At 44.3% G+C, this 27890-nt stretch overlaps 1 protein-coding gene across 4 annotated transcripts; it reads left to right on the top strand.

Annotated features, from left to right (window-relative positions):
• The first annotated feature begins 819 nt into the window (after positions 1–819).
• Positions 820–27585, top strand: LOC139300172 (thyroid hormone receptor alpha). 4 transcript variants are annotated; one of them, XM_070923178.1, is made up of 8 exons: positions 820–875; positions 15373–15434; positions 16648–16769; positions 18186–18333; positions 21037–21242; positions 23609–23755; positions 25828–26086; positions 27335–27585. In XM_070923178.1, the coding sequence occupies exons 1-8, from the start codon at positions 820–822 to the stop codon at positions 27583–27585; spliced, it is 1251 nt and encodes a 416-aa protein (XP_070779279.1). The 4 variants fall into 4 exon arrangements, with proteins under 4 accessions (XP_070779279.1, XP_070779280.1, XP_070779281.1 ...); XM_070923179.1 differs by having other exon boundaries at positions 16669–16769; XM_070923180.1 differs by lacking the exon at positions 820–875 and adding an exon at positions 12057–12088.
• Positions 27586–27890: the final 305 nt, after the last annotated feature.

The raw sequence follows: 27890 nt of genomic DNA on the forward strand, positions 1-27890 counted from the left end.
AATAATAAAGAAATATACATGATATGATGATATAAATACATAAACAATTAGATATGGCTTTTATTGAATAAAGGAATACATACATACTTAGAAATAAATAAATGTAGGTAATTAATGAGCACATAAACGCGCATGAATGTGTCGAACTGTAAAAATTACTCAATTTCAATCGAACTGAATGTCCTTGGGTTTTGGATATTTTACAGCCCGAGCGATTTATCAGTTAATCGAGAAAATAATCTGCTGATAAGTTGATAATGAAAATAATTGTTCGTTTCAGCCCCGAAAGGGTTTCCTTAGCTGACGGCTAGTATAATTTCAGTCTTTAAAGGACCAGTCCTCCATTCGACACTGAATCCAACCTTGTGGTTACATAATTCGGTGAACATTCAGTGCTATACTGAACACAACCAAAATGTCTTAAAATGCAAGCGGGAAAGAAATCATTGGATTTTTAAGTAGAAAAACCCCTGAAATATCTTCTGTGTTGCATGTAAACATACAGGGTGTACATGGTAAGCAGAGGAACCACGTCTGTAATAGTAGTAATACTAGCGTGTATTTCAAATGTAGTGTAACATTTAATTGTATAAATGTCACTATGTGTCTGTTTCTTACTGTGTCTTATTCTCTCTGCCCCTCCAGCTTGCTGTTGCTCCCACTGATGTCCCGCCCACCGTGCTCCTCCCAGCCAATCGCAGCCCGCATTCTCAGATGGCTGTCTGTTGAAGGGGCCGCCGGCGAATGCTGAGCAGGCTGGCGAGGTCGGGGGTCCGCCTCATTGTCCTGTGATTGGCCGCTGGACGGGACTGAGGCTTCATGGAGCCAATGTCCAACAAGCAGGATAGCAACTCATCGGAGGGCGATGAGAAAGGGTGAGACGGAGCGAGTGTGTGTGTGTGTGTGTGTGTGTGTGTGTGTGTTGACTGAAATGTGATGGATTGTACGACTGCATGTGTGTGTCCATCTTTGATGTGAACATGAAAGGAAAGCAGAGATTAACAGCGGATTTGACTGAAGTGAGAGAATGGCTGCAGGCAGGGACGGACGGAGGGATGAAAGTACACACTGATGCAGAGCTCACAGTCCGGACGCATGCACTTCACATCACACCACTGGATGACATATTGTGTATTATAGAGATGGGGATGGACAGAGGTCCAGAGACACTGATGCTTTAATGGAAGGAAGAATAGAAAATGGACCGATGATTAATAACAGATGAGTGGCTGCGTGGCACAAGCTATATAAAGGCAGAACAATCCGTCACGCTGCCATCTGTGCTCTTTGTCCGGCACGTGCAGTCTCACACACACACACACACACACACACACACACACACACACACACAGACGCTGCTCCCACCGCTTCATTAAATAAACTCACAGAGGCCGACTTCAGAGCCGATGAAGGGGAAGCGAACACTGAGCAAGTGAAATCCCACATCACATGAATAAATTGCGTCAAATGAATAAATGAAATATGTGAGATGCCTCAAGAAATGATTTAGCTCAACTCATTACTGCGAAATGAAATGTTTACCACAATAGCTCTCCCTTTGGATTTCATCATAGATATTTTAATTTCTCCAAACGTCTTGTTTCAGAGCAGCGTTGTCCCCGCCCCCTCACGCTCCAGCCAATCACACGTCCCCTGCCTTTTCAAGCGAGAACGCTCAACAGCTGCTACCAGATGTAGCCAGTTAGCTCCTGTTAGTTAGTGCAGCAACACTGCAAAAGTAGCTTTTTGTAGCTCAACAAGGCTACACATGCTACATACCTAGCTGGCTAACTAGCTGGACAGCATCAGAATGTGTTCTGTGTGCTGTGTGATAATATGCATCATCAAATCATTGTTTTTATAAGAAGTATATTATGTTAGTGCTATTGCATTGTTCTAAAAACGTCTTTGTGCTGTGTTGTGAGCTTCTTCCCTCTTCTGCAGTACAAGTCGACAAGCTAGCAAGGCTACCAAAAGCTAGCGTACCGACGCCTTCGGCTGTCTACATCAGTCACATGACCCTCGCCGTTCAGGCCGAAGCGGTCAATCGAGGGTCTCCTCCTCGGTCGAAGCAGCCACTGCTGTTGTTAGCTTCTCGCTAGCTGATGGGAAATGTCGCTGTTTGTTTGATTAAAGAACCCTCCATCTTGGTGAAGTTTGACTGCAGAATGCCTCTTTGCATTATCAAGGCCATGTAAAAATGGAAGAGGAGCCAACGATCACAGAGCCCCCTGACATGTTTTTTAACTAGTAATTCCTGAAATACAAAGTCTTGAATGGAAAATGCTTCATTTTAACCGTTCTGATCTCAGAATGGACATTTTTTGGTTTAGGTACCTTGAAAGTGCTTGAAAAAGCTGTACAAACCCTGTAAATATATAATAACATTTGTGAAAAATGATTGGGGCAATGTAAACTGATTTAAATGAATATAATACTTTTAACAAAATTGGATTTGGATGCATCGTGGGCCCGACAGTTCCTCGGTAGTTACTCAAAGTTCGTGTGAAGCTACAGTATTATTGTAGCTGATAAATACTGATGATGTATTTTGTGCTCATATCCAGAGGGTGGTGTAAAAGAATGCAGCTGGAAAGTGATGTGTGCGTAGGGCTGCTGTTCTTGTGTTTCATCAGTAAGCCAAGGCACCTTCCAAGCTGTTTGCTCTGGATATCTTTTCCAGCGTGGCCTCACTTCTGCCTGAGAGCAGTTTAGTTTAGTTGCTGTGCATCCCGCAATATGCCGAACTTCATTTCCTCTGCCTCAAAAGCTGAAGGTGGCGTTGGAACTCGCTGCGCACATTCGCTCTCCGGATAGAGAGGAACCCATCAGATGTGATGACCTGAAGACCGTCCACTACCATCAGGCCCACTTTTCGCTCCTCTCCTACCTCACTATTTATATGAAAACATGCTGCACAAATACATGCCTACAGCAGAGAGAGAGGTTGTGATTTTGGTGACCCCATGAGCTTTGGTATAGCCATCGCCATGGTTACCCTCCTATAAGAAGTGTGGGATGTAGCCAGCACAATGTTAAAGTAGCATCTACCTGGGGAGGTAATTAGGCTTTGGCAGAGGCCTCTGTGGTTTGAGTGTGTGCCATCTGCATGTGTGTGTGTGTATCCTCCCATGAGCAGATGGGTTTTTGTTATTGAACATGTACAGTATGTGTATGTGTGTATGAAGGTGTATCACTCTTTTTCTGCCAGCAGAGATGTTTGTGCATGTTTATGCGTGTGTGTGTGTGTGTGTGTGTGTGTGTGTGTGTGTGTGCGGATTAGTGGAGTGGAGAGAGCTGGATTAGGAGCAGTGGGGGCAGATGGAGGCAGAGGACAGCTCAGGACGCCTCGATATGTGACAACAACAGGGGATTGTCGCTTTGTGTTTGTGCGCATGTGCGTGTGTTTCTCACAGTGTCATGGAGCATGCACGTGTTCTTGTGAGCGCTGCCTCATGCCCTGACCCCTCCTCTCTGTGATTTCTGAGTCACGGAGCATTTGGGATACACACACACACACACACACACACACACACACACACACGATGATGAAAAGCTTCACATAGCCTGGAGTAGGGGATGCTGAAATAGAATTTGGTGTGTGTGTGTGTGTCAGAATTAACTGCAGTGTGAAGCCTCTGAACATTTCAGGAGCCGGTTGGCTTTCAGCATTCAATTCAATTAACATCTAAATAAAAGGATTGTAACTGTGTGTGTGTGTGTGTGTGTGTGTGTGTGTGTGTGTTTGCCTGTTGAAGGGCTTTTCGGGGCTTTATTTTATATTGCAAATGAGAGGGCTGTATTTTTTTTTTTGTGGTTAGAATATTCCTGTATATTTGTAAAGTACAATACTAATAATTGGTTTTGGGGACGCCATCTGTGCCGTCAGATCCAGGTTCATGCAAAAAAAACATTCATTTAATTCATCTGAGTTTATGATATTTCATTGTTTTTTAATCCGATAACAAATCCGAATCCTTTTAAAGGCCTTATCGAGTTTAGCTTTCAACATTTGTAAGCAACAAAATGGAAATGGGCTGAATAGCAGAAGGTACTGAATGATGATTCCTTGTATCTGGCACACTGAAATGATAACAGGTAAACTGGAGGTCCTGGTGTAAAACTATGTTTTGGTAGTAAGTTGGTAAGTTTGAATTATTGATATGAAATGCATGAAAGGTTCACTGGGAGATTCTGACTACTGACACTGACATGACGTGATCAGCTAGATCATTGTTGAGTTCCAGCTTGAAAGTCCCATTCATCTTTTCAGGTGACTCCCCGTCGGGCGACTTCAAAGCTTGTATGTGCGTGAGCCTCTGCCGGTTGAATCCTCAAAAGATGAATAACTGCGTTAGAAAAAGATCTGGTTCTTTGATTAAAAAAGTCGAAGGTACCAGCCTGTGCACATAAAAACGTAAGGTGGGAAGTTTACTCAGACTCCAAAGGTGAATTTCGCCAAGAATCATCCAATCGCCTAGCTTAACATTCTGTTACAGGCGCCGTTAACGGCTCTGATTCACATCCTCTGACTGGCTTCTTCTCCATAGCAACGGCACCCAGAGGCTTATTTATGTATTTATGGGTGTTATGCTTCATTTTTGCCAAGCTGATGGAGAAATCAGTATTTTTCAGAAAGAAATGGGAAGACAGAACGGGGAAAAACACCTCCTCCCGCTTTGGGCTTCCTTTGGATTGCCATGAAATTCGATGCAGACATTTATCGGTCCAATCAGTGCCGCCAGCGTGTGAATGTTTTCACTCATCCTGATAAATATCTAGAACATCTACTCGAGGTGTTTTTGCACAGAAGGTTTTGTTGTATCCTGATGACCTTGGTGATCCCCTGACTTTTCCTCTAGCGCCATCACCAGGTCAAAAGGATTATGACCAAATATCTGCAAAACTAATGGCATTCTCATCAGCCTCAGCTGTGCTTTGTGTTTAGCGCTAATTAGCAATGGTTAGCATGCTAAAATGCGAAACTCTCAGAGCTGCTAGCACGGCTCTTCGTAAGTTCACGGCTAGCTTAGTCACAAGTGTCCATTTGAGTGAAGCGTCGCGGACGCCATGAAGGCTGGTGTGGTCCTGCTGACGTTCAGGTCAGCAGAGATGAAGCAGACTTGCAGGCTGGTTTAGCTGGTGTGCTTTGTTTCGCAGGAGCTTTTAACCACCATCACATGGACTTGATGTGGATCTTAATCAAGACGACGAGGCTGTGATCAAAGCTCATACAGGGTTTGGTATCTGTTAAGATGTTCGTGAGCGCTGGCTGGACTATTAAATAGGCCGTTTCGGATAAAGCAATGAAATGAAAAGCGAGCACTTCACCTACACACAGCATGTTGTTTTGAGCATCTCTGATGCAAAAAGCTCTTGTCCCACACCCCACAAAGGAGCTGATTTCATCGCAGTTTAAGAGCCAAAACACATGATTCTCCTGGGGGCTTTTTGCTGGAAATGAGCAGTGATGGCGGCAGTTGTTCAGTGCTCTTGTGCTTTCAAACTGATAAAGGCAGTCTGACTCATAATCATGGTAAAGAACATTTACATGGAGGTTATTATAGCCATGGAAACATTGCATTGCATTATTCTTATGCACTGAACTCGAGTATTGAAGTTGCTTAACGTCAGTATACTGTGTGTATATTAGGGAGTGCTCACTTCCTGCTGCTCCCGCTGATTAATACCTGTATGTATATTTTCTAAGACACTGATGACTATACCAGGAACAGCATGGCTCTGCAGGTAAAATGAGCAAACAGGCCTCCACCCCTTTGCAAAGGGCCATTCTTCCTCTCTTAGTGAGGCGTTGTCCTCCGGTATATTAGCTGAAGCAGCACAAGCAAACAGCAGTGTGTTAATTCACAAGCCTCTGAGGGAGTTCTGAACCATGGCGTGAATAAATCTATGTTAAATATTTACTGTTGTTTACCACGGCATACTTCAAGAAAGAAGGTGGTGTTTGTGAGTCATTTTCAAAGCAAATTTGTTGTTTGGGAATCGGTAACGGCTTCAGATGCCACAAGTATAATATTTAAAAAATGACTAACAATTGTGTCTCATGCCGGGATCAGACTACGCAGTGTTTGTGTGTCAAATTAGATGGTCATAGATTCCTAAATTCTGGCCGTGACGTGGCAGAGAGGCGGGGCAGCGCGTTGGAATCCGACCAATCATAGCTTGGTGTCTTTCTAACTTACAGATGGGATCAACGCCATTCGCCATGTTTCAGAGTTGTTCTTGGACGAGTGCTCTTTGCTCCTATGGATCAACATCATTGAACACGTCGTAGAATTTGTAAAACTAGGCGAGCGAGGCCAAATATAATGAATCATAACCTCGTGTCAGGACGCCGTCCCAGCTGCTGCGTTGGTTGTCCTGTCTCTACAGGGGATGGAGTGAGCGATTGTCACGCCCGATGCTCATTCTTGTCCCCGTCACCCCATGTCTGTCAAGTCGGACCATGGTTTCTGTGGCAAAGAGGCCAAACCTTGCGGAGGGCTACCCTGGGCACTGCAAGCCTTTCGGATTGAACAACTTTCTGCTGCACTCAAAGTACAGTCATTTTCAACTTTGACCTTTCTAAGCTCATTCTCTGTGTTTAAAAGAGTCCTCCACCAATTTAACATTGCGCCTCTGTAACATTGTTGGACTCATGATGGACAGTTAAAATAATCAAAATTGAAGCAGCAGAACCAAAGATGTCTTCTTTCCACGCATTGCCCACAATGCAACTGGACCGCAGACAGTTCGGTCGAAGATTTGTGGTGTGTTACACTAGTAGCCGCTAAGTCGCCAGCCTCAAGCAGAGATGAGGAGCGGGCTACATAAGTCTGGTAAGCACACTTCTTCTAACGTTTTAATTTTCAAATGTGTGGTCTTGCGAGGTTAGATTTTCCACAGCTCCCTCTGGAGCCCCTGAAGGCTTTACTCCCCAAGACTTGGTGGAGTTCCCCTTTAAGAGCTCCCAGGACTGGGGCGCCCCGGTAGCTCACCTGGTAGAGCGTGTACCATATAGGCATATAGTCCTTACTGCAGTGGCCCAGGTTTGATTCCAGCCCGGGCCCTCTCTCTCTCGCCCTCCCTTTCCTGTCTCTCTTCAAGCTGTCACTATCCAATAAAGGCAAAATATATCCCCCCTAAAAAGAAAAAAAAACAACCTAAAACAGAATTCCCAGAATTTAACTGTACACCACAGTCTTAGCCAGAAGACAATAGCACACAATTCAGTTTTGTGTATGTTGACGCAAACCTACGCTACCCCTTGCCTCTGCACTGGGCTGGGAACCCCACCTTGTGGCGAGCACAACTCCACCACTGATCATGTGTAGTGGGCCTTGGTGCGCCGCTGTCCACACCGCAGGACTACACATGACTGCCCAGCACCCCTAGAGACAAACACACATAAACCCTCAATCCAAGTCATTTCACCTCAGTTAAATTTGATGTCATTTCATTTTAGCGTGACAGTTGTCCATCACATGCTTGTGTAGCACATCTTTTTTTCCAAATCAACTTTAAAAAGTAACTTTTTTTTTGGTTCCCTCTTGTACTCCCCATCCTCTGTTTGGACCCATGACTGCGAGCAATGCCACACAAGCCTCACCCTGAAGTTCACCAACAGCACAACAACAGTTGGCTTGACCTCCAGCGGCGGCGTGTCGGCCTGTAGGGCAGACATAAAGAGATCTGTCGCAGCGGTGCCAGCCAGATAACCTCCCCCTTTACATCAGTAAGACCAAGCAGGTGGTGGGGGATTACAGGCGAGCATTCCTCCATTAACAGAGGCAGAAGGAGAAAGTCAGCGCTTTTAAGTTCCTCACTGTGCACAATGCAGAGAACCTGTCATGGGATCTACACTCAGGAACTGTGGTTAAGATGATGCAGCTGTGAGGTTATTATCTAAGGCAGCGCAGGAAGTTTGGCTCAGGCCAACAGAGTCTCAGGAAGTTCTACGCCTGTGCCCTCCTGAGTGGCTGCATCCAGCCTTGTAGGGGTTGCCTTATGCTTTGCTGTGAAATCAGCATTTCTTCAACCTGGTTATTTATATAGTGATTGTTTTGGATTGATTCTCTGGTTTAGTCTCTTCTTGCAGACTCTTTCCAGGCTTACTTGAATTTGGCATGGTCTGCTGGTGTTTCATGGACCCTGTTGATTAACAGATTGATGAGATTTTGAAAGGCCACTGGGTAAAGTGACACATCACTCTGAAAATTTGGGCTTAACACATGAAATTGGCATTTTGGTCAACAGCTGGATTTTTAATGACTCCCCTGACCTATGCTTCACCGATCTCCCTGCTAATGCAGTGCTCTACCTGTAGAGCTGTGGATGAATCGAGGGCTGGTATTCATTTAAACTCAGACAATCACATAAGAGTAATTCAGTATTGGACTTTATCGATAAAGTTGGGAAACTCGAGAGGGACACATGAAAAGTGGTCAGAATTGGTCAAGATATCATGTCTAACTCCAAAAATGCTAGATCCTACTTTTCCCATTGTGCAACTTGATAATGTCTTCCATTATTCATTCTTTTTTCAAACATCGGAAATCTCCTCCAGAGCCACGGAAGACAGCGTGCGACAGTTTTCACAGGCTGAGCGTATTCATCGAGGCGGGTAAACTGAACTTCATGTGTTCGAACTAAAGATGACATCACATTGACATTAATCACGCCTGCTCAGAGAGAAATAGCCAATCAGACACAAAGATTTAACATGCATCTGCTCCATCATTCATTCTTTACAAAAGATTAGAGACCTCAAAATGAAAGTGTATGTTTAAGTCAAAAGAAATATTATTGAAAGCTTCTATAATCAGAGGAATAGTTTGACATTTCAGGATATACAGTAGGCTCATTCGCTGTCTTGCTGAGATTTAGCTGAGGCGATCGATACCACCCTCTTGTTTAAGGGTAGCGCCACTAGCCGGTTAGCTTGCTTAGCATAAAGACTGGAAACGGCTAGCCTGGCTCTGTCCAAAGGTAACAAAATCCACATACCAGCACCTCTAAATCTCACCAATCAACATGTTAAATCTTCTTTGACTAATCTGTACTTGTCTGGCTCTCCCCCAGAAATGAGCGTTTACATTCAGTATTTGAGTGTTGTGCTTGCAGATGATATTTAGATTTCAAAATACAATCCATGTAATCCATCCAGACTAGCAGTGTTTTTATGGGCCTCTAGGAAAACAGTGGTCTGGACACCACTGTGCAACGTGAATGTGCCAGCACTGATAGTGACATAACACCGCCTGCATACGTGTGTGTGTGTGTGTGTGTGTGTGTGTGTGTGTGTGTGTGTGTGTGTGTGTGTGTGTGTGTGTGTGTGTGTGTGTGTGTTAGTGTGTGTTTGTTTGTGCGATCACCAGAGGAAAGAGACTGTATGAACCCTTTCAGAATCACTGAGGTCAGACCCCACAAAACTTTTTTTTTTTTAAACAATGCTGTTGATACGATGACACTCACAGGCTCGTCACAGTCACGGAGGCGTATGGACTTTTACACATGACAGGGCGGATTTGTGTACGACATCTCTGTCCTGCAACCAACTGGTTACCTAGTGTGTCCAACAACGGCCATGTGATTTTGCCAAGGGACCGAAACCGCTTCCCGGCGGTCACTCTCGATAAGACCATCGGCTAAACACCAGAAATCTAAATTTAAAAGCAGCGCCTTGGCTTCCTTTTCTCCAAAACAACATTTCCAATGCCGCTTTCTGCTCCTCAGTCAGCGAGGCATCTGACAGATAGCTGACGCGGTGGAGTTTACCTTGAGGTGTTGCTAAAACTGTCTGCACGGTTGAGGCCCGAAAAAGGGGTGACATTGTCAGTAAAATGGAGGAGACGAGCAGAGGTGATGTCAGGCAACATTGTTTAACGATCTAAGAACTTTTATTTAGAAAGGAGGACGGAATTAACAATTACAAAAGTCTGCTCGCGGCGCGCTTTTCTGGCCTACTGGTGCACTTTTGCTTTAGTTCAGAGTTTTTGCGTTGTCGTGCCACTTCTTCATCAAGGATTTGGTGTCCTGTAAATAATGCCATTGGACCTCTCTCTCTCTCTGTGTACCCAATCTGTCTGCACTGATGTCCTTGTATTCCCCGTTTGCCGTTGCAGCTAAGCTAAATATAAATGTTTAATAGATTAGTATGTTTGCCTTCATGTATCAAGCAAATCTATTTTAAGGAGAGCATTTATTACTTAATTTTGTCCGTAGTTGGTTGGCTGGGCTCCGTTCCCCCCGCCAGGTTATTTCAGTAACAGGATTATGCATTATATGTACTGTTTTGTCATTCATGTCCCCCTAACATAAGTGTTGATATCCAAATTCCACATTCCCATCAACTTCAAGGGTGCAATTAGCTAATGTTAGCACGCTAACATGTCAAATGAAAGATGGTGGGCATGATATACATAATACCAGCTGAACATCGACATGTCTTTGTGGCAGTAGATTCGTGAACATTCAACCTTATTTGCCTGTTTTCTTGGAAATCCAATTAGAAGTGAAAGCATCTTTTCACAGCAGTAATCCCGTCTGTGCAACAGTAGAGTCAGGTCGTTTGATCTGCCATTAAGCCACTGTCAGTGAAACTCAGCGTTCCCTGCATTGAAAGGGCATCTTTCATGGGACGCTTTTAATGTGAAACACCTGCAGGAAGTGAGCTTCATCGATGGAGGCTCAACAGCGGCTGGAAAAACGGCAAAGCAGAAATGACTGGAAATTGTTAGTGAATGAAAACTGTTGCATTTGTGTTAAAAAAATATATATATATAGTGCAGCAAAGTGGGGAGTGTGGCATGACCCTGTTGTTGTGTGGATGTAATAAGTGCTGTGATGACCATGTTAGCCGTTATAGTATAGCTAAGTCCAACCCCGCTCTATGTCCTGTTAGTGCCAGCCAGGGCTCCGGCTGCTATTGGAACACTTTTATTTGAGAGTTTACAGTATTTGAGGGTGCCATGTAACCTTTATGCCTCATATAAACCCTGCTAGTACCCATTCAACAACACTGCTCATGGTAGTTTCGTATCGAGCTGTAACTGTGGCCTTGACAGCAACTGGTGGCGATTACACTTGGAGCAAAAAGAGATCAGAGAGCAGTCTAATTCAGTTGATGAGATAGCAAGCATCCCTTTGTCCTCATAAGACTCAGCAGTACTGGGGAGACTGCATCAGTCTGCTGTTATGTAATCACGTTAGCATTAAAGCTTAAGTGAGTTTGGATGTAGAGAGGCAACTTTTTTTTTTCCTCCTGGGGGACAAAATGAAAAGAGGAAAATAGAGTCGAAGAGGGCATGGACGGAGAGAGTGACAGGAGTAAAACATTTAAAAACAACATGACAGGTGACAGACGGAGAGAGGGCGACAGAAGAATAGAGACAGAGACGAAGTGAAGAAGCCAGGCAGTTAGGAGAAGAGAGATTTATTTTCAAAATACAGAAAAGCAAGGACAGGAAGTGACAGAGAGCGCGGGGGGGGGGGGTACAAGGTAGACGGGAGCATGACAAGGTGTATTGTGGTGTGGGAGAGTGTGTCACTGGGGGAGGAACTACACATGCACACACAGACAGACAGACAGGGAGGGAGGCAGGGAGGTGGCGGGGAAGGCTGGACGACAACAACTAGAAGGGAGGGAGAGCGGGAGAGAAAGAGGGAGGGGGGAGAGGGAAATAAACAGAGTAGCCATTCCTCCCGGCAGCAAGTCTGAGGCAGAGAGCTACTATTGCCTCAGATATCTCAAGGCTCTGCTCCACTCTGCTGTACTTTACCGAGCGCTCAGGTCACTGGGAGGGTTGGTGGCAGGCGATTTTAAGGACCTCCACTTAGAGGTTTATAGATCAACGAAAAGCTGCTGTTAACCCCACTCAGACTTACACGCTCTGGAGGAACGATCGTTATACTGATCAACTGGAGCAACTGTTTTCACTGGAGAAGGCTGAATGGGACACGTGCACTGAGTCAAGTTGACTGCTGGGAGGCTGAAACAGCAGAAGGAGCTGCCGGGCTGCGTTCTCCTCCCCTGATATTCCTGCAAAGGGAGCAACATGCATATATTACAGCCGTACTGCATCAACAGGTTGGTGTGATTGTGAGGGTATATTTCTGAGTCTGTTTCTGCGCGTTGAAAGTGGGTGTGTGCCACGGCTGACATTCGTATCCCATAGCGCGTGTTCACACAGCAGAGATGAAGTAAGAAGTGTGTGTGTGTGTGTGTGTGTGTGTGTGTGTGTGTGCGTGTGTGTGTTGATTGCAGTTGGGAAGGGCTTGCCTCGGTTTCAGTTTGAATTCTTGTCCTTGCCGTTTTCAATGTATTGGTCGCGAGTCAAATTGGATTTGTAAATGATCATCATATTAAAGTATTTATATTTAATAGACGGAATTTGCAAATAAAACAAATCATCTACTTATTCACATGATTCTGGCAGCACTTCTCATGGACTCATTTGTTGCTATCATTCTTGTTTCTAAAGTAATTAGGAGGGGAAACTCCCTCAAAGCAGCACGTTATGTTCGTTTGGTGAGATATCAGAAAATGAACATGGTGCCTGTCAGTCTGTAGCCTGTGTAAATGTGCCTGTGTTCCCTCTGTTTTTTATTTGTTTGTTTTCTTATTTTTCATTCTGGGTGAAGGTGATATCAGTTGTTAATGCACGTTAGTGATTCTGAAATTGTAAACGAAGCTTCTATCGAGGCTCCCACCCCGCCACAGAATCTTCCAGCGTATGATCTTCCAGCTGATGCCTTCAGAGCGGAGCAGTAGACTGGCTCCTGTGTCTGGCTTTGCAACCGCAGCATTTGTTCCAACTGCAGCGCCACGTGTGTCCGAGGTGGTTAAAGCCTCTTTTTTTTTTTTTGAAGCCACCGCTGGGACGCCAAAGTTTGACATTTTCAAAGTTAACACACAGTGTTAAAAAAGCTGCAGTACTTAATATTTTTCACAATAACAATGGATGTGTAATGTGAAAGGTGTCGAGATTGGATGGTGGCGTCTTGTTTAGCCTCTTGAAATCCAAAAATACAAGCGCAAAAGTGTACAGAATGGATTTAACATGTCCGGCTAACTCACAGTAATCCTGGAACAATTAAAAAGTCAGCCGGAGATGATGTTTTCAACCAACTCATAAAGCTAACGTTAGCTTACTTGGCTAGCTAGCTACAGCTGATAAAATCGCCTAGCTACAGTCATTACGGCTAGTAAAGAGAGGCACGCTTTTGTCTAAATCAAGGACCCAATGCTGAGTGAATGTTTAATTACCTCTGCAGAGCTCTTTAGCCCCCTTTTAACTCATTGTTTTAGTTTTCTAGCCAAAACGCCCCTTGATAAACCCACTGTGTGCTACCTGCCCACGACCAAGCAGCACACACACAAGATTAGCCACTAGCTGGTGAACATAGTGGAGCATTTAGCAGCTAAAGAGCCAGATATCTCTTTCAGGAGATGGTGGAGACCAAAGCAGAGCGACAACGTGATAGTGAATACTGGACTTGTGGACTTGTGTTTTCAGCTCGTTCTGCTGCCTCCTAGTGGCCAAACATGAACTCATGCAGCAGAGCACATTTCTTCGCAGTTTTTATTAAGATGTCTTCTTCTTTTCACTGTAGAATGTAGTATTATAGTGTTTTTGTACTCATTAGAAGTCTGCTTTGACTCATGGCTCACAGCCAAAGAATTATTTCAGTTGGTGTGTTTGCGTAAATGGACACTAGACCTCCTGACGGCAATTTTGAAATATACAATTTGAGTAATATGTTGTGGAAACATGTGGCGGACATCGACTCGTCAACACTGTCACAAGCTCCATATGATGAAATGATAGAAGATGAAGATTTTTCTTTGTTTTTAATAGATGCAGAAATGATAATGTGGGTTTTTCTGTTATGGTAGCTCACCTCACAGTGACCAGCAACCTGAGTAGACAGTTTCCCACCATGTTACTGCCTGGCCATGTGCACAGCAATAAAATTAATATGTTTGCTCAACCGTGAAGAGCAGCAAGAACCGAGAAAGAGACGTCAGAGGGTTTTTTTTTTGTTTTTTTTTGGTTGGAAGAGGAAAGTGGATTTGACAGCCAGAGAAAGGGAGGGAGGATGGGGAACAAGCGGGGTTACCTAATACTGCTGAAGGAAGGAAGTTTAGGGAGGAAAGAAGGGAAGTTGCGGGAGCAGACAGACGGGAGTAGCCGAAGTGAGAGAGAGACAGAGAGAGAGAGATTTTATGAGGGGAGAGGGGGAATGGTAATGGGAGGGGTGTGGCGCAAACAGCCATGCATGGGGATAGACAGAAAAAAGGGAGGGAGAGAGGACGGTAATCCAAATCTGCCACCAGGAGCAAATGCAGACTCCGTCCTGTGAGAGTGAGAAGAGTGACGAATTCGCTCTGCAGCACTTTTAGTTTAATTTTTCATCCTGCAAATGTTGCTCTCATTAGCCTTGTTTCTAGCAGGCAGCTGTTTTAGCCAAAAGGCTCATTAACCCGCTGCACGCTTCCCTCCAAGCACCAGACTTAGACAAAGTTAGCAACTAGCTGGTGAGCATAGTGGAGAATGGATGAATATTCTGGAAAGAATATTGAATTTATCACGTAATCCAAAATACGACTCCGAATGAATGATAACGTTGCTCCGTGTCTGCTGGATGTGTGAAGTGGCAGCCGTTGGCTAACGCGTTAGCCATAATAACTTTCAATGGTGATATGTCCGTGTTGTGTTTACAGCTTGTTCTGCTGCCCCCAGGTGGCCCAAAAATCTATTGATGCCACTTTAAGTTAAAGTGAGTTGCTTTGGAGTTGTGATTTGTGATGAACGAGTGCTGAAGACGTTTATCAAGCAAAAACGCCAAAACCTTCACTAGTTTCAGTCGAACGTGAGGGATTTTTTTTTTTGTACTACATTTTAGACACACTTGATTATTATTCCATTAATTGAAAAAAACAGATTAATCAACAATTAAAACAATAAATTGATGAGATCATTTATTGCAAACTTTTTTTCTCCTGTCATTAAAGAATGGCGGCAGTAGGGAATCGTATGTGTTTGATGGCTGAGGACTTGATGATTCCTTATTATTATCCTTGTATCAATTGTACAATTGAATGACTAATTGTTTAAGTCGTTTCCTGCTTCTAGCTTCACTGCTTTTTGTCTGTTTTGCATCATTGCATATTAAATATCTTTGGGATTTTGAGTGTTGGGCGGATAATTCACATGTAGTGAATTATACAATTAACCGAGTAACCCCCCAAAAATATGGATGAATGGATAATGAAAAATAATGTGTTTTCGTCACAATGTTGTCATGTTGTCTTCTTTTTCTCATTGCAACATTGTTGTCTCCCTTTGTCCCTCCCTCATCCCCCCCCAGGTGGCCTGATGTGCCGAAGAGAAAGAGCAAGAACAGCCAGTGTTCGGTGAAGAGTATGTCTGGTAAGGGTTTATCTTCTCCGCCTTTGCCTCTTTGTGTTTTTGTCACCTCCAAACAAGCAAGTGAACACAATTCAAAACCGGTTTCTTTTAAGACACTCAGTCTTTTGATGTGCTGGAAGATTTGGCCAGTGTTCAGTGTAGCCCATCACTCCGCAGCTGGCTCCCCTGGGCTTTGAATAACATCCTAGGTGTCATTACTATGATAATCTCCTCCTCGTCATTTTATACTTATATTATTTTCCTTCAGAGGCTTTGTTGAACACAAATTAGCTCACCTAGGTGCTCAAAGCCTAGGCTTAAGAGATAGGCAGGACTCCAGAGGTGCAGGACTAACCAAACTGGACAAGTTTAGGACCAAAATGAATATTACAGTTTTGAATGAAAAACAGTACATTCAGTTATCAAAAACTAAAAGTACGTAAACATACGTGAAAAACGTAAAAGGAAGCTGCAAAATGTTGTGCTGCCACTGATTGCACACCGCAGGGAGCGGACGGTTGGGGTCATGTGTGTGTGTCAAGGTGTGTGTAGAGGCGGGGGGGGCTACCTCAGGCATTTCAATGAATGGCTCAAAGTGTGCAAATGCATGTCGTGTGCCCTTCACTCTTAAGGTGGGCAGTCTGTTTGAGGAGAAGGCCCTGTGTGAGCATGCCCAGATGACTGTCAGTCCTTGTGCAACAACATGACAGCTTAGGGGTTAGAGTTCTAAAAGGGGGCAAGTTTACATACATATTGTGGGTGTCATTTAAAATGATCAAGGGGCTAAAGGGAAACATTTCACCTCTCAAGAGAAATAAAGACGCAAAAGAAGAGTCCAGATGAAAAAGCGTATTTCATGAATTCTGGGAATGTGACTGTAAACCTCATAAGCTGACATGATGTCAGGCCTGTGTGTGTGTGTGCAGAAAAGACTTATATACGCTCCATCCTGTATCACAGTCTCTTGGGGCCCTCTGCACAGGAGCTTCATTGAGGCCCCTGTGATAACACTCAGCCCCCTCCTCCCTCTCCTCCTTCCCCTCATCTTGTCCTCTCCTCCTCATCACCTCCGCTCTTCTTTGTCTTCCTCTCCGGCCCCTCCCTCAACATCTTACCCCCATCGTCCTCACCGTCCACCCGAACCCCCCCCCCCCCCCCTCCGCTCGTACTCATTGTTCACCCTTCTCTCATTCCACCCTGTCCTCCTCTTCAACCTCCTCCTCCTCTCCTATAGCTCTTAGTGTCTCTGTTCCAGGGTACATCCCCAGCTACCTGGAGAAGGATGAGCCGTGCGTGGTGTGCGGGGACAAGGCGACCGGCTACCACTACCGCTGCATCACCTGCGAGGGTTGCAAGGTACAGTGGAACATCCCCCCCCTTGCTAAATGATCTTTGACACAAGAGTGGAACTGACTGCTCACTCAATCCAGACAGTGATTGTCCAGTCATAAATTAGCAACTGTAGTAGGCACAGCAGGCCAATCAAGCGTTTGGATATCTCAGCATGTTGAAACGGTGTGGGGGGGGGTGTAGTAAGAAAGAGTGTAAGAATCGGATTAGACAGTGTCTTTATCTGCTCTAACGGAACCTGCAAATGTTAGCAGGCTGTGCTATCTAGCTTACTACTCGCAGTAGTAACCTAAACCAGAGTGACTTCCATGGCCGGATTTGGGAAAGTTTACACTCGACCCCAGCCAAACTCTTTATCCAAGATAGCGTTACGTTCACCAAACATATTGGTTAGGCCTCCTAAAAGCCTGTCCTCATGCTTTATTGAGTGTATTTTTAAACAGTATGTTTTACTTTTAAAGGTGCCATGTTGTAGACAGTGAGATCTCCATGTCTTGTTTGATCATAAAGCAGGTCTGGGTGCTGTATAGATAGCGCTCAGTCCACGGAGACACTGTGCCTTTAAACGAGCATCATGCAAAGCTACTCTAGTGGAGTCCCAGAATTAAAATATAGAGCTGAAATGAGAATAATATGGGACCTTTAATGCTGCAAAGTCTAACGTCTGTCTTGTTTAAGCTAAGCAGCTGAACAGGGCCATGTTAGAATGAAACATCAGGAGCTATTTGGGGTTCAGCGTCTTGCCCAAGGACTCTTCGCTCTACACCTCCTCTAACTAGCTCTACACTTCATTACAAGAGCAATTGTTTTTGTATCTCCATGCCTTCTACATGGATCTTCCACTGGTGAGGATGCAGACATTTTGCCGGGGACATGTAGCTTTAGCCTCAGTACTCACATGGGAACCACGAGAGCCTCATTGTGTTGCTATTATGTTATTATTGGTGAAGCTGCTTTTTGAGAGATGATGGATTGGGGAGTGACCAGTTGGCAAAAAGACATTTCTTTCTTTCTATTCTGATATGTATTCAGAAGGATTTTACAAACTAGCAGAGCAACTATTCTTACCTGCCTCCCCGATACTTGCCTGCTTAAAATCTGCTCCACAAACGTCTTGCACAAAAGCAGTTACTGAGAGACGTTCAGTCAGCCTTCACTTCGTTACTTAACCAGTCTTGGCAAGCAGTATCCCGTCACGCAATCATCAGCCTGCCATGTGATATGACCCATTAAATGCACTTGTTTTTTACGCTAATCAAAACACAAGAACATTTAACTGGTGGATTTAATTTTGAAGTTATGGAGTCTCCGTGTTCTTCTTTTGCACTTTTGCTCCTTTTTTTTTTTCTTCCTTTATTTTAATGTGTCTTCCTTTGTCTTCTTTCCCCCCCCCCCCCCCCCGCTTCCTTATCCTCTCTTCAGGGTTTCTTCCGCAGGACAATCCAGAAGAACCTCCATCCGGCTTACTCCTGTAAATATGACGGCTGCTGCATCATCGACAAGATCACACGCAACCAGTGCCAGCTGTGCCGCTTTAAGAAGTGCATCTCTGTGGGCATGGCCATGGACTGTGAGTTATTATAAGCTCATGTATTCTTACCTCTACTAGTGCTTACAAAGCGCTCCACTACTGTCACTATGCAACTGTTGAAAACTTATTCGAAGCACAGAGCAGAATTATTTTTAGCCATGCTAGGGGCACAGCTCTATGGATGGCAATGAGAGGTTGATAATACCTTTGGTGATCCCTTAACTTTTCACCAAGCTGAATCAAGTCAACTTTTATTTTGTCCAATACTTTAGTCTATGACTATTATACTATAATACCTGCAAAAACTAAATACATTCCTATCAGCCTCAGCTGTACTTTGTACTCTATTTCGTGCTCACTAGCAAATGTTAGCATGTTAACACGCTATTCCAAGAATGTGAACGTGGTAAACCATACCTGCCAAACATTAGCTTGTTAGCATGCTGACCTTAACATTTAGTTCAAAGTACCATTATGCCTAAGTCATAGGGCCACTGGCATGGCTGTAAAAACCCTCAGTCCTTGTGGCTAATTTTAGATTCATTAGTGCTGTAATTTTCGTAGTGGAGGCCTGCTAATGAATAAACAGAGAAACCATTTTAGACATATATAATAAACACACACAGATACACCTTTGCATCCTGGCCAGCCTGTTAAAGCTTTTGAGTGACATCACAAATCTCCTCGCAACCATGACTGACGGACGATGAAGAATACACTGTACACAAATAGTAACAAAATATATTATGCAACAAACTAGATATTGTTTATTTAAGATTTGTGTGACGTTGGTGTAGCTCTATGCAGTACTGTACTGTACTCCCCACAAAGCCAAGTCCTGTTATATCCTTTAAAGAGGACCCATTGTGCTCATTTCCAGCTTTATATCTTTATTCTGGGACACCGCTAGAGTAGCTTTGCATTATTCACAGATAAAATAAGTCCTTATTCCTCTTATTCTGGGCCTTCATGCAGCCCCTCAGTTCACCCTCTGTCTGACACACCCGTTTGAGCTCCTGTCTCTTCAAGGCCCGCCTCCCTAAAAGCCCACTTTCTTCTGATTGGTCAGCTCCCTGCCGCCTACGAGGGGATGGGAGACGCCTCTGAGACCTGAGCACAGCGCATCGCTTCATACACGAGCCGCTGTGGTCGACTGCGCTACAGCAACAGTAACTTAGCTTGGAAAATAGAGATATGGGCACTGAATTTGATGAACGTCCTGTTTATCAGACCACAAATGAGACGATAGATGTTGCTGGAGCTGAGTGTTTCTGGGGACTGGGCCTCACTGATTACTGTACCAAAACACACAACTTTATTCACTGATTTCGGTGAAACTCATTTATTTACGGAGTTTCCTGATGGACAGAAAGCTTTTAAAGTCACTGCTAACTGCTGCTAACTGCAGCTGCCGTTCGCTCTGAGCACCAGTGCTGGTGTTTGCAGCGCCAGCACAGGAGCTTTGGACCACCGGGAGGAGGAGGAGGTTTTCAGTCCCGGGCTGTGAGAGTCAGATGGTTAGAGTCAGCTAAGTAAGAGCATATACATATATCTTAGTTTACTAATAGGATTATCCAACATTGTAACACTATGTATATGACAGAAAACAAGGAAAAGCATAATAGGTCCTCTTTAAGGATTCAGTGTCATGTCTGACATTTGTTTCTGACTTCTTGTCAACATTTAACTGAATGTTTTGAAGGTATTCCAGCTTTCAGTTCTGAGATTGTTTAATGTCTAGTAATGTTTGTCACATCAGGACCAAATTTGCTGAAATTCACACGTGTGGTCCGTGTTCCTGCGGGAAAGCGTGAGGTTGAAGTGATCCATTTGTTAGTGACGTTAAATGTGATGTGAGTGAAAGCGTTCAAGTGCGCAGATAGCGAGGCTCTGCAATTAAACGCACTCACTGAATGACTCATCCAGGCACAGTGCAGAAATGACTGTTAGCCATGTAATTTAAGATTTGTTACAATGGCCGAAATGTACAGCGAAACCTCTGGTTGACGGTTGTCGCTGAAAAGATGTCAACCTCCACCTGTGGCCAACGGTTTAACAAAGGTTCTCAGACAAATAGTGTCCACTCACAGACCCCTATCACAAAAGGTTTCCCCACATTATTACAGCTATTTCAGGTCACTTTCTTTTTAGCCGTTCTAGCAGCGCAGCTCAGCCACACAATGTAGTACAGATATTCACCTCCCCCTCAGGATGAACTAGTTTTACTTGAATTAAATAATAATCATTGTCATTGGGAGCGTGTTAGCATACTGGTGATAGCATTTAGCTCAAAGCACCACTGTTATTGAGTACACCCTCACAGCTAGCGTCCCTGTAGACTACGTCCTGTTAGCCAACAACCAGAGGATGGTTCATCATCATCATCATCGTCATTATGATGAAATACCTGCATAGTGAATGGCAGCTGCACCTCGTGTTTAGTGCTGATTAGCGACTCGCTAAACCAAAATGAACATGGTAAACACGATACCTCGGCGTGGTGGCATGCTAATGTTAGCATTTGGCTGAAAGTGCCGTTGTGCCAAAGAACAGCCTCACAGAGTCGCTAGCATGGCTTTAGACTCTTAGTGTTGTTATTGTTTTTCATTTTAAGCAAAAAAAGAGACAAAAACACAATCAGGAGGAATAGGAATCAGGAATAGCTCAACACAAACGGATAAACAGACAAACCAATTAATAAAAGTTTTTTTTTTTGTTCTCTTCCCCCTTCCTGCCTATCAGTGGTGTTGGACGAGTCGAAGCGCGTGGCCAAGAGGCGTCTGATCGAGGAGAACCGGCAGAGAAGGAAGAGGGAGGAGATGGTGCGGACGCTGCAGACGAAGCCGGAGCCGAACACAGCGGAGTGGGAACTGATCAGGATGGCGACCGAGGCCCACCGGCACACCAACGCCCAGGGCTCCAGCTGGAAACAGAAGCGCAAGTTCCTGGTAAGCTTTTAGCTTTGAGCCGACAGAGGTGTCTTCAGGCAGAGCGCTGTTAATAATTCATGGAAATGTTTCAGGAACGGCTCAATGGCCTGTTCCGTTCAGGGATTAGTATTGTTTGCAGAAAAGTTTCCATCATGCTGGCCTACATCCCTCTTCCAACAGAAATGTCTATTTGAAATCACTGTTTAATCTCTCATACCATCACTTTGAAAATACTCTTTGAAAGCATTAAATTGCAGTCTTCATTAAAACAATTCCATTCTAAGTGTGATTGTCCCATTGGTGTGACATAGACTTTAGAAATCATACAAAAATGACGCTCTTCATTACTCCAGAACTTGCCTGAGAATCATGTGTTTAAGTTTTCTTCAGCATCAAAGTAAACCAGTGGCAGTTGTCTCTTGAGCCCCAAAACGTTGGCCGTTGCCCCCAGAGGCTAAAGCATATTCAGCAGATGGGCTCCTAGGTTGGCCAAAATGTAAACAAATAATGACCCCAACCGGGGGGCCGGGGCTGCCCAATCCACGAAAGCATAACAAAAAGAAAGTAAGAAGAAAAGTAATTCGTTCTGTCATGTGTTCTTTAATGAGCGCCTCAATCAGGATACTTCTCTAGGACGACAGCATGTGAGCCCTCAGAGTGAGGTTTTATTAATTACTTGCAGTATCCGCGCGATAGTTCATTCCTTCTTTTATGTAGCTCATTATTCCAAAGTGTTGCCGCCCACAGTATGTTGAAAGTTGTTTCCACTTCAAAAATCAAACACATGAAAGAAAGCGACTTTCTTTTCACCTTCAAAAGAAGCCGTTTTGACAGCACTCCTTTTCACCGCCCCGTGCCTGTCCCATGTGATCGGTGCCATGTGCAGACGCATGTGTCTTCACCGCCGACGGTTACCTTGAGGCAAAGGTCAGGTGACAGTTACCAGGCAACCATTCCATGAAGGCATAGACAGGTTTACAGTCAAACACAGTTTCTGAAGGTCTGCTGAAACATTGCTCAGAGGGTGGCGGCGAGTCCAAGGTGAACAGAGAAGAGAAGGATGCCCAAGAGAAAAGAGCAGATGCCATATTTGGGAGCAAGTGACACAGCAGGCAAGGCCAATCAGAGCGCAGGTGCTGCCTGTTGTTGCGGCAACGTCACGGTTTCATACTCTGGATTGGCTGTGATCTGCTTTGGAAGGTGACATCACAGGAGAAATCACTTAAGAGGTCTGCTTACGTTTCAAAGTAGTGCACATTTAAAGCCCAGATGAAATGAATCTATGGTTTTGAATTCTCATATCAAAGTCCAATCATGTTTTCTCCCGGTAAAACAAAACATTACATACCCATACTGTTTCACTCAGGAATACGTCACGATACGGAAGCTAGATACTCTCGAAAAGCTGTTTCATTTCGACTTTTAATAAAAGAAAACGCTACTGCAATGTGATTCACATCATCCACAGATTGCTGAGTGGTCGATATCTCAAACCTGCGCTGTCGGCACTGAAGCTCACTTCAGTTGTTTTAAACATTGTGACGCATCTGTGTGATTCCACTGTTTGTAGTATTTTAAAAGCCATTAATGACAGCAGCCAGAATATAGTAGTCAGTTCTTGTCCATAATACTGTGTCAGTGTCAAATGTCAGTGCATGATTTTATGCATTTAAGTTTTTTTATTCTGTTGATGTGTTGCGTCCAGCTGTGTAGCCATGAATGGAGACCTGTGCGCTGTTGTGCGTGAAGTTGCTCTGATTGGAGGACGCCTTCAAATCAGTGGTCCACTGTGTGTTTCTGATCACTCCTTGACCCCCAAAGACTCACGCCTGTTTGACAAAGTAGATTGAACTGTTGCATGCAGAGCTAAAAATGCATCACAAAATTATTCAGACGATTTAGCATGCTACTGTCGCTGCAACCTTCTGAACTGACTACATTTGTCCACGTTGTACCGCAACATGGCTCATCTAATTATCTTTGCATTACCCTGTTAAGCTCACAGGAGGTCTTTCTCAAATACAGGCTGGAATTTAACCTCTAATTTAGTCTGCTCTCCTGTCTGCTGCCTGGACCAATCTTTTACAGGCCAGTGGTATTTAAATTGGTTCCAGACTGGAGACGACGATATTTTGTGGTCTGTAAAGCTTTTATAATTTCAGGATTTTCTCCTATTAGTTAGGGTTTCAGTCCACCCTCTTTAGACAGACTGTAAAATGTAAAGGGTGTAATGTTCCAAAAGAAAAGAGAAAAGGTCAACTCACAAGCTATCTGAGCTTTCAACCACAGCTCACGGTCTTGCTCAAATATTAGCATTTCCTTCCTTCCTTCCTTCCTTCTTACCAACGAACGGTTCCGTTACCCGTGTGATGTCTTGTTTCTAGTCGGATGATATCGGCCAGGGTCCGATGGTGCCCACCTCCGACGGAGACAAGGTGGACCTGGAAGCCTTCAGCGAGTTCACCAAGATCATGACCCCCGCCATCACTCGCGTCGTCGACTTTGCCAAGAAATTGCCCATGTTCTCAGAGGTAGGTTCAGTGGGTGGTGTGTGTGTGTGTGTGTGTGTGTGTGTGTGTGTTTAAATCTGTTTTAACACTCAAACATCTTTGTGGGTTCTAGTCTATCATCAGCCTCAGTACATGGTAGTTAAAAAAAGCAACCTATGGAGTGCCTCACGTTATCATTAGTGCTTACATTTTTGGCACGGGTGGCCTCTGCGGGCACTCAGTCCTAAAGCTGGCGCTGCTCCGCCCAGCGTATAAAACATCACAAAACACAAAAAAAACACAAACCAAAGTGTGAGGACTGGATTAAAAATTGGGTTTATCTGCTCTAACATAAGCTGTAATCGTTAGCATGGCTAACTATGTTACTAATAATGTAATGTAACATAAAAACCATCACTGCTGGTGCGCCAGAGGCACCAGATTAAAATAAACTCCGGTATACTGCGAAATACTGAGATTCACCTGGCTGTGATTTCCCTCAGCATTGTGTGAGCTCATTTGGCAACAGCTTGCATGTAACAGATGTTCATTTACATGTAAAAGTCCCACATTAAAACCCATGTGTAGATGCTTGTCATCAGCTGATGCCTTATCACCACAGTCACACTGTGGCCAAAAGCAGTCCCTCGTTCACTCATTTGCTATTTCTCCTTTAATAGATATTCAGGAGTTTACTTTATACTTAGCTGTACATTGAGATCGAGACAATATTCATCATTCTGCGCCATCGCCGACAGGTTTAGTGTCTCATATCTGTAATTTACATATCTATCAAACACAGCTTCTGTTTGACTTTTTACTGGCATGTGAGCGCTTCTCCTCCCTAACCCAAGCGAGGTCTGCTCGCAGCCTTCGCAGTGCTGCTTGTCAGCTGCTATTAGACCAAATAATAATCAGCCCCTTCCCCCATCCTCCCACCTCGCTCTCTGGATGATGTGATGACTCACCACTCACTGTTATTGCTCTGCTCTCTGCCGAGACGAGTGCGTAGTCGTCATGTATATTGTAGGGGGCTTCCCGGTTACATAAAGTGTGGCAGGGGATTTGCTGTGAATGGAAAACGATAGCCCTTTCTCTGCAAGGAAGCACTCAGATAATTATGTTGGGGGCTGAAGAAAAGCTATGATACCCCTTCTTACTGTACATGTCGAAGCCAGATTTTTCTTCCGTTTGGCCTTTTTGCTGAGGGCTAATTAATGCTATGTGGCCAATGAGCACAACAGTCCATCAGATACCTTCCTCTGATGTCAATCTATAAAGTATAACTTAAAGCCACATTCACTGATTTTCTCTTCTGTAAAATTATTATTATTGAGCCACTTGGGGCAGTGCAGCAAGCCCTAAACGCACCATTAGCAGTGTTTCTGGCTAACAAGTTAGCAAACAGTTGCCTATTCACACATCCAGCAACATTAGCGGGGTGACGTGTGCATTCATTTGGAGTCATGGTCTCTTCTAACTCCTGAGGGATATGTCTGGCTACGTGGTGGCTAAATGTTCCACTGTCTTCACCAGCTAGTCGCTAGCTTCTGTCTGTCAGTGCACAGTGGATCTTTAGAAAAACAGCTGCCTGTGGCTGCTCGAGGCGAGGCTGATTGGGGCGGTAAAACCAAAACAATGAGCTGAAAGACGCTAAAAAAATGCCTAGACTGAGTCTAGTGATGATTCTACTTGGGTTCATGACTATTTAGCAACCCCTTCCACATTACATACAGTCATTTGATCTATTGTTAATGTTAAGATGTTGATTAGTGCAGCCTATTTTTTTTTTTGGCCACTTGGGGGCAGCAGAAACAAGCTGTAAACACAACAGTGGCAAATCACTTTAGCCCATGGTTAAACAATCTTGATTCGTGCAGCTTTAATAAACCGCAAGGGGTTTTTAACAAATAGCAATATGTTGCCAGCCGGAAAATACTTCAGAGTTTATGTTGAAGTTCTGCTATAAGCCATAACATGCTTTACATTTGTTAGTTATTTTGTATAAGTAGATGGGAGCAGTTTTCAGTAGTGGCAGCCCTTTTGACTGAAATTCTTTATATGTCCGTGTTATTCCCTGATGACCTCACATGTTGCTGCGGTGTTTCCCCCAGCTGCCTTGTGAAGACCAGATCATCTTGCTGAAGGGCTGCTGCATGGAGATCATGTCGCTGCGCGCCGCCGTGCGCTACGATCCAGAGAGCGAGACGCTGACGCTAAACGGCGAGATGGCCGTGAAGCGCGAGCAGCTGAAGAACGGCGGGCTGGGCGTGGTGTCGGACGCCATCTTTGATTTGGGCAAGAGCCTGGCTCAGTTTAACCTGGACGACTCGGAGGTGGCTCTGATGCAGGCCGTGCTGCTCATGAGCTCAGGTGAGGAACAAGTAACGCCATCGTGTGCTGCATGCACAGACTTCTGATGCGTAAAGATGTGTGATCTCGATAAGTAGTTTTAGTTTTCACATTCCTCTTACTGCCGGCGTTACTCACAGTTGTAATAGTTTTTGTTTTTCCGATTCTCACCTCGATTCTTTACAGTCAGCAGAGTTTGACTCTAGCTTAAAATAAAAGATACTGGCAAAAACATAATAAAATATTTAATAACTGCCACATAAATAATACAACAAGTGAAGGCTTCGCTGCTTCTGAGCTCAGATCAGATCACTTGACTGGTTCTCCGAATTCACTTTTTACTTTTTCACATAAACAACAAAATGTGTGTTTTCTTTACACCGATGTCGTCCCCTCTGTAAGAACTAGGAGTTGTGTGTCTTGTCAGACTGATTTAGTCAGACTGATTATATCCACAGAATTAAACCTGATCACATTGACTTCATTACTTTGACCAAGTTGAACACACTGGCATAGAAAATGGCCAAAATCAGAGTGGAACAGAAACCGTTTCACCCAAAGCAGACTCTTGTATTTACAGTATGGCATCAGCATGGTCGAAAACAATGTCCGCATTCATAGTCTATCTTAATTCCCGTACCTCCTAAACAATCTGAATCTTGTCTAATCTGCCTTTAATCCCGTCAATGCACAACACACATTCCCAGACACTCGCTGTCTGTGGAGCGCGGCCACAAAGACTCCCGGGTTTGGTGCATGTCTTTTAAACTGGGAGCAAAGAAAGATGATTGCGACTCTCTTTGCTCTCAGAGCAAACAGTCTGATGCATCCTGAATATTAATTCCAGATTTTACTCTTAATACATTCCATAAACATTGGTACAAAACTTTTACATGACCTCTAACTTCACTACCAGACAACGAAGGACACACACAATATCGCCAAGTGACGCCACAAACTTACATTCCTTCTTTTATTGCAACCTATTGCACTCCATGTTAGCCAACTCCTCAAATTACAAAAACAAAACGTGTGCTTAAGATGTTAAGAGGCTGGCTATACTCAGAAAATCTGTAAAAGAAAATGCAAATGAGTTGATTTGCCTTCCATGTTTTCATGCCTTCTTATGGTTGTCAGGTCATCTCAACACAAGACGAGACTAAAACTACACATTTTACTGATTTGAAAAGTTACTTTCTGCTTCAAGATGAGGTGGAAATGTCGCATAAACTGACAATGTGACCCTTTCTCTCTTCTTCGTCCCCGCAGACCGCTCGGGGCTGACCAGCGTGGAGAAGATCGAGCAGTGCCAAGAGGCCTACCTGCTTGCGTTCGAGCACTACATCAACCACCGCAAGCACAACATTCCCCACTTCTGGCCCAAGCTGCTGATGAAGGTGACGGACCTGCGCATGATCGGCGCTTGCCACGCCAGCCGCTTCCTCCATATGAAGGTGGAGTGTCCCAACGAACTCTTTCCCCCGCTCTTCCTGGAGGTCTTCGAGGACCAGGAAGTGTGACTTAAAGAAACCCACGCCGCCCCCTAAAAGAACCCTCCACACAGAAGGAAATACATTTGGGGGTGGCTTTGGGGGAAAGAGGACTTGAGGAGAAGAAAAACTGGATTGTTTTTCCCCTTCAGGGGGAACGTGCCCTGTAAACTTGTTTTTTTGGGGGGTTTCTTTTTTTTGGTCAAATACCCACAAGACCCACCACCTGCCACCAGCAAACACACATCAACGCACTCGCAATCTGACTTTGTTTAGTTTTTTTCATTCTGAGAGGTACACACACACGCAGAGTACACACAGATTTCAATTCCAAA

The sequence above is a fragment of the Enoplosus armatus genome, chromosome 17 (genome assembly GCF_043641665.1).
Source record: "Enoplosus armatus isolate fEnoArm2 chromosome 17, fEnoArm2.hap1, whole genome shotgun sequence".
Taxonomy (NCBI): domain Eukaryota; kingdom Metazoa; phylum Chordata; class Actinopteri; order Centrarchiformes; family Enoplosidae; genus Enoplosus; species Enoplosus armatus.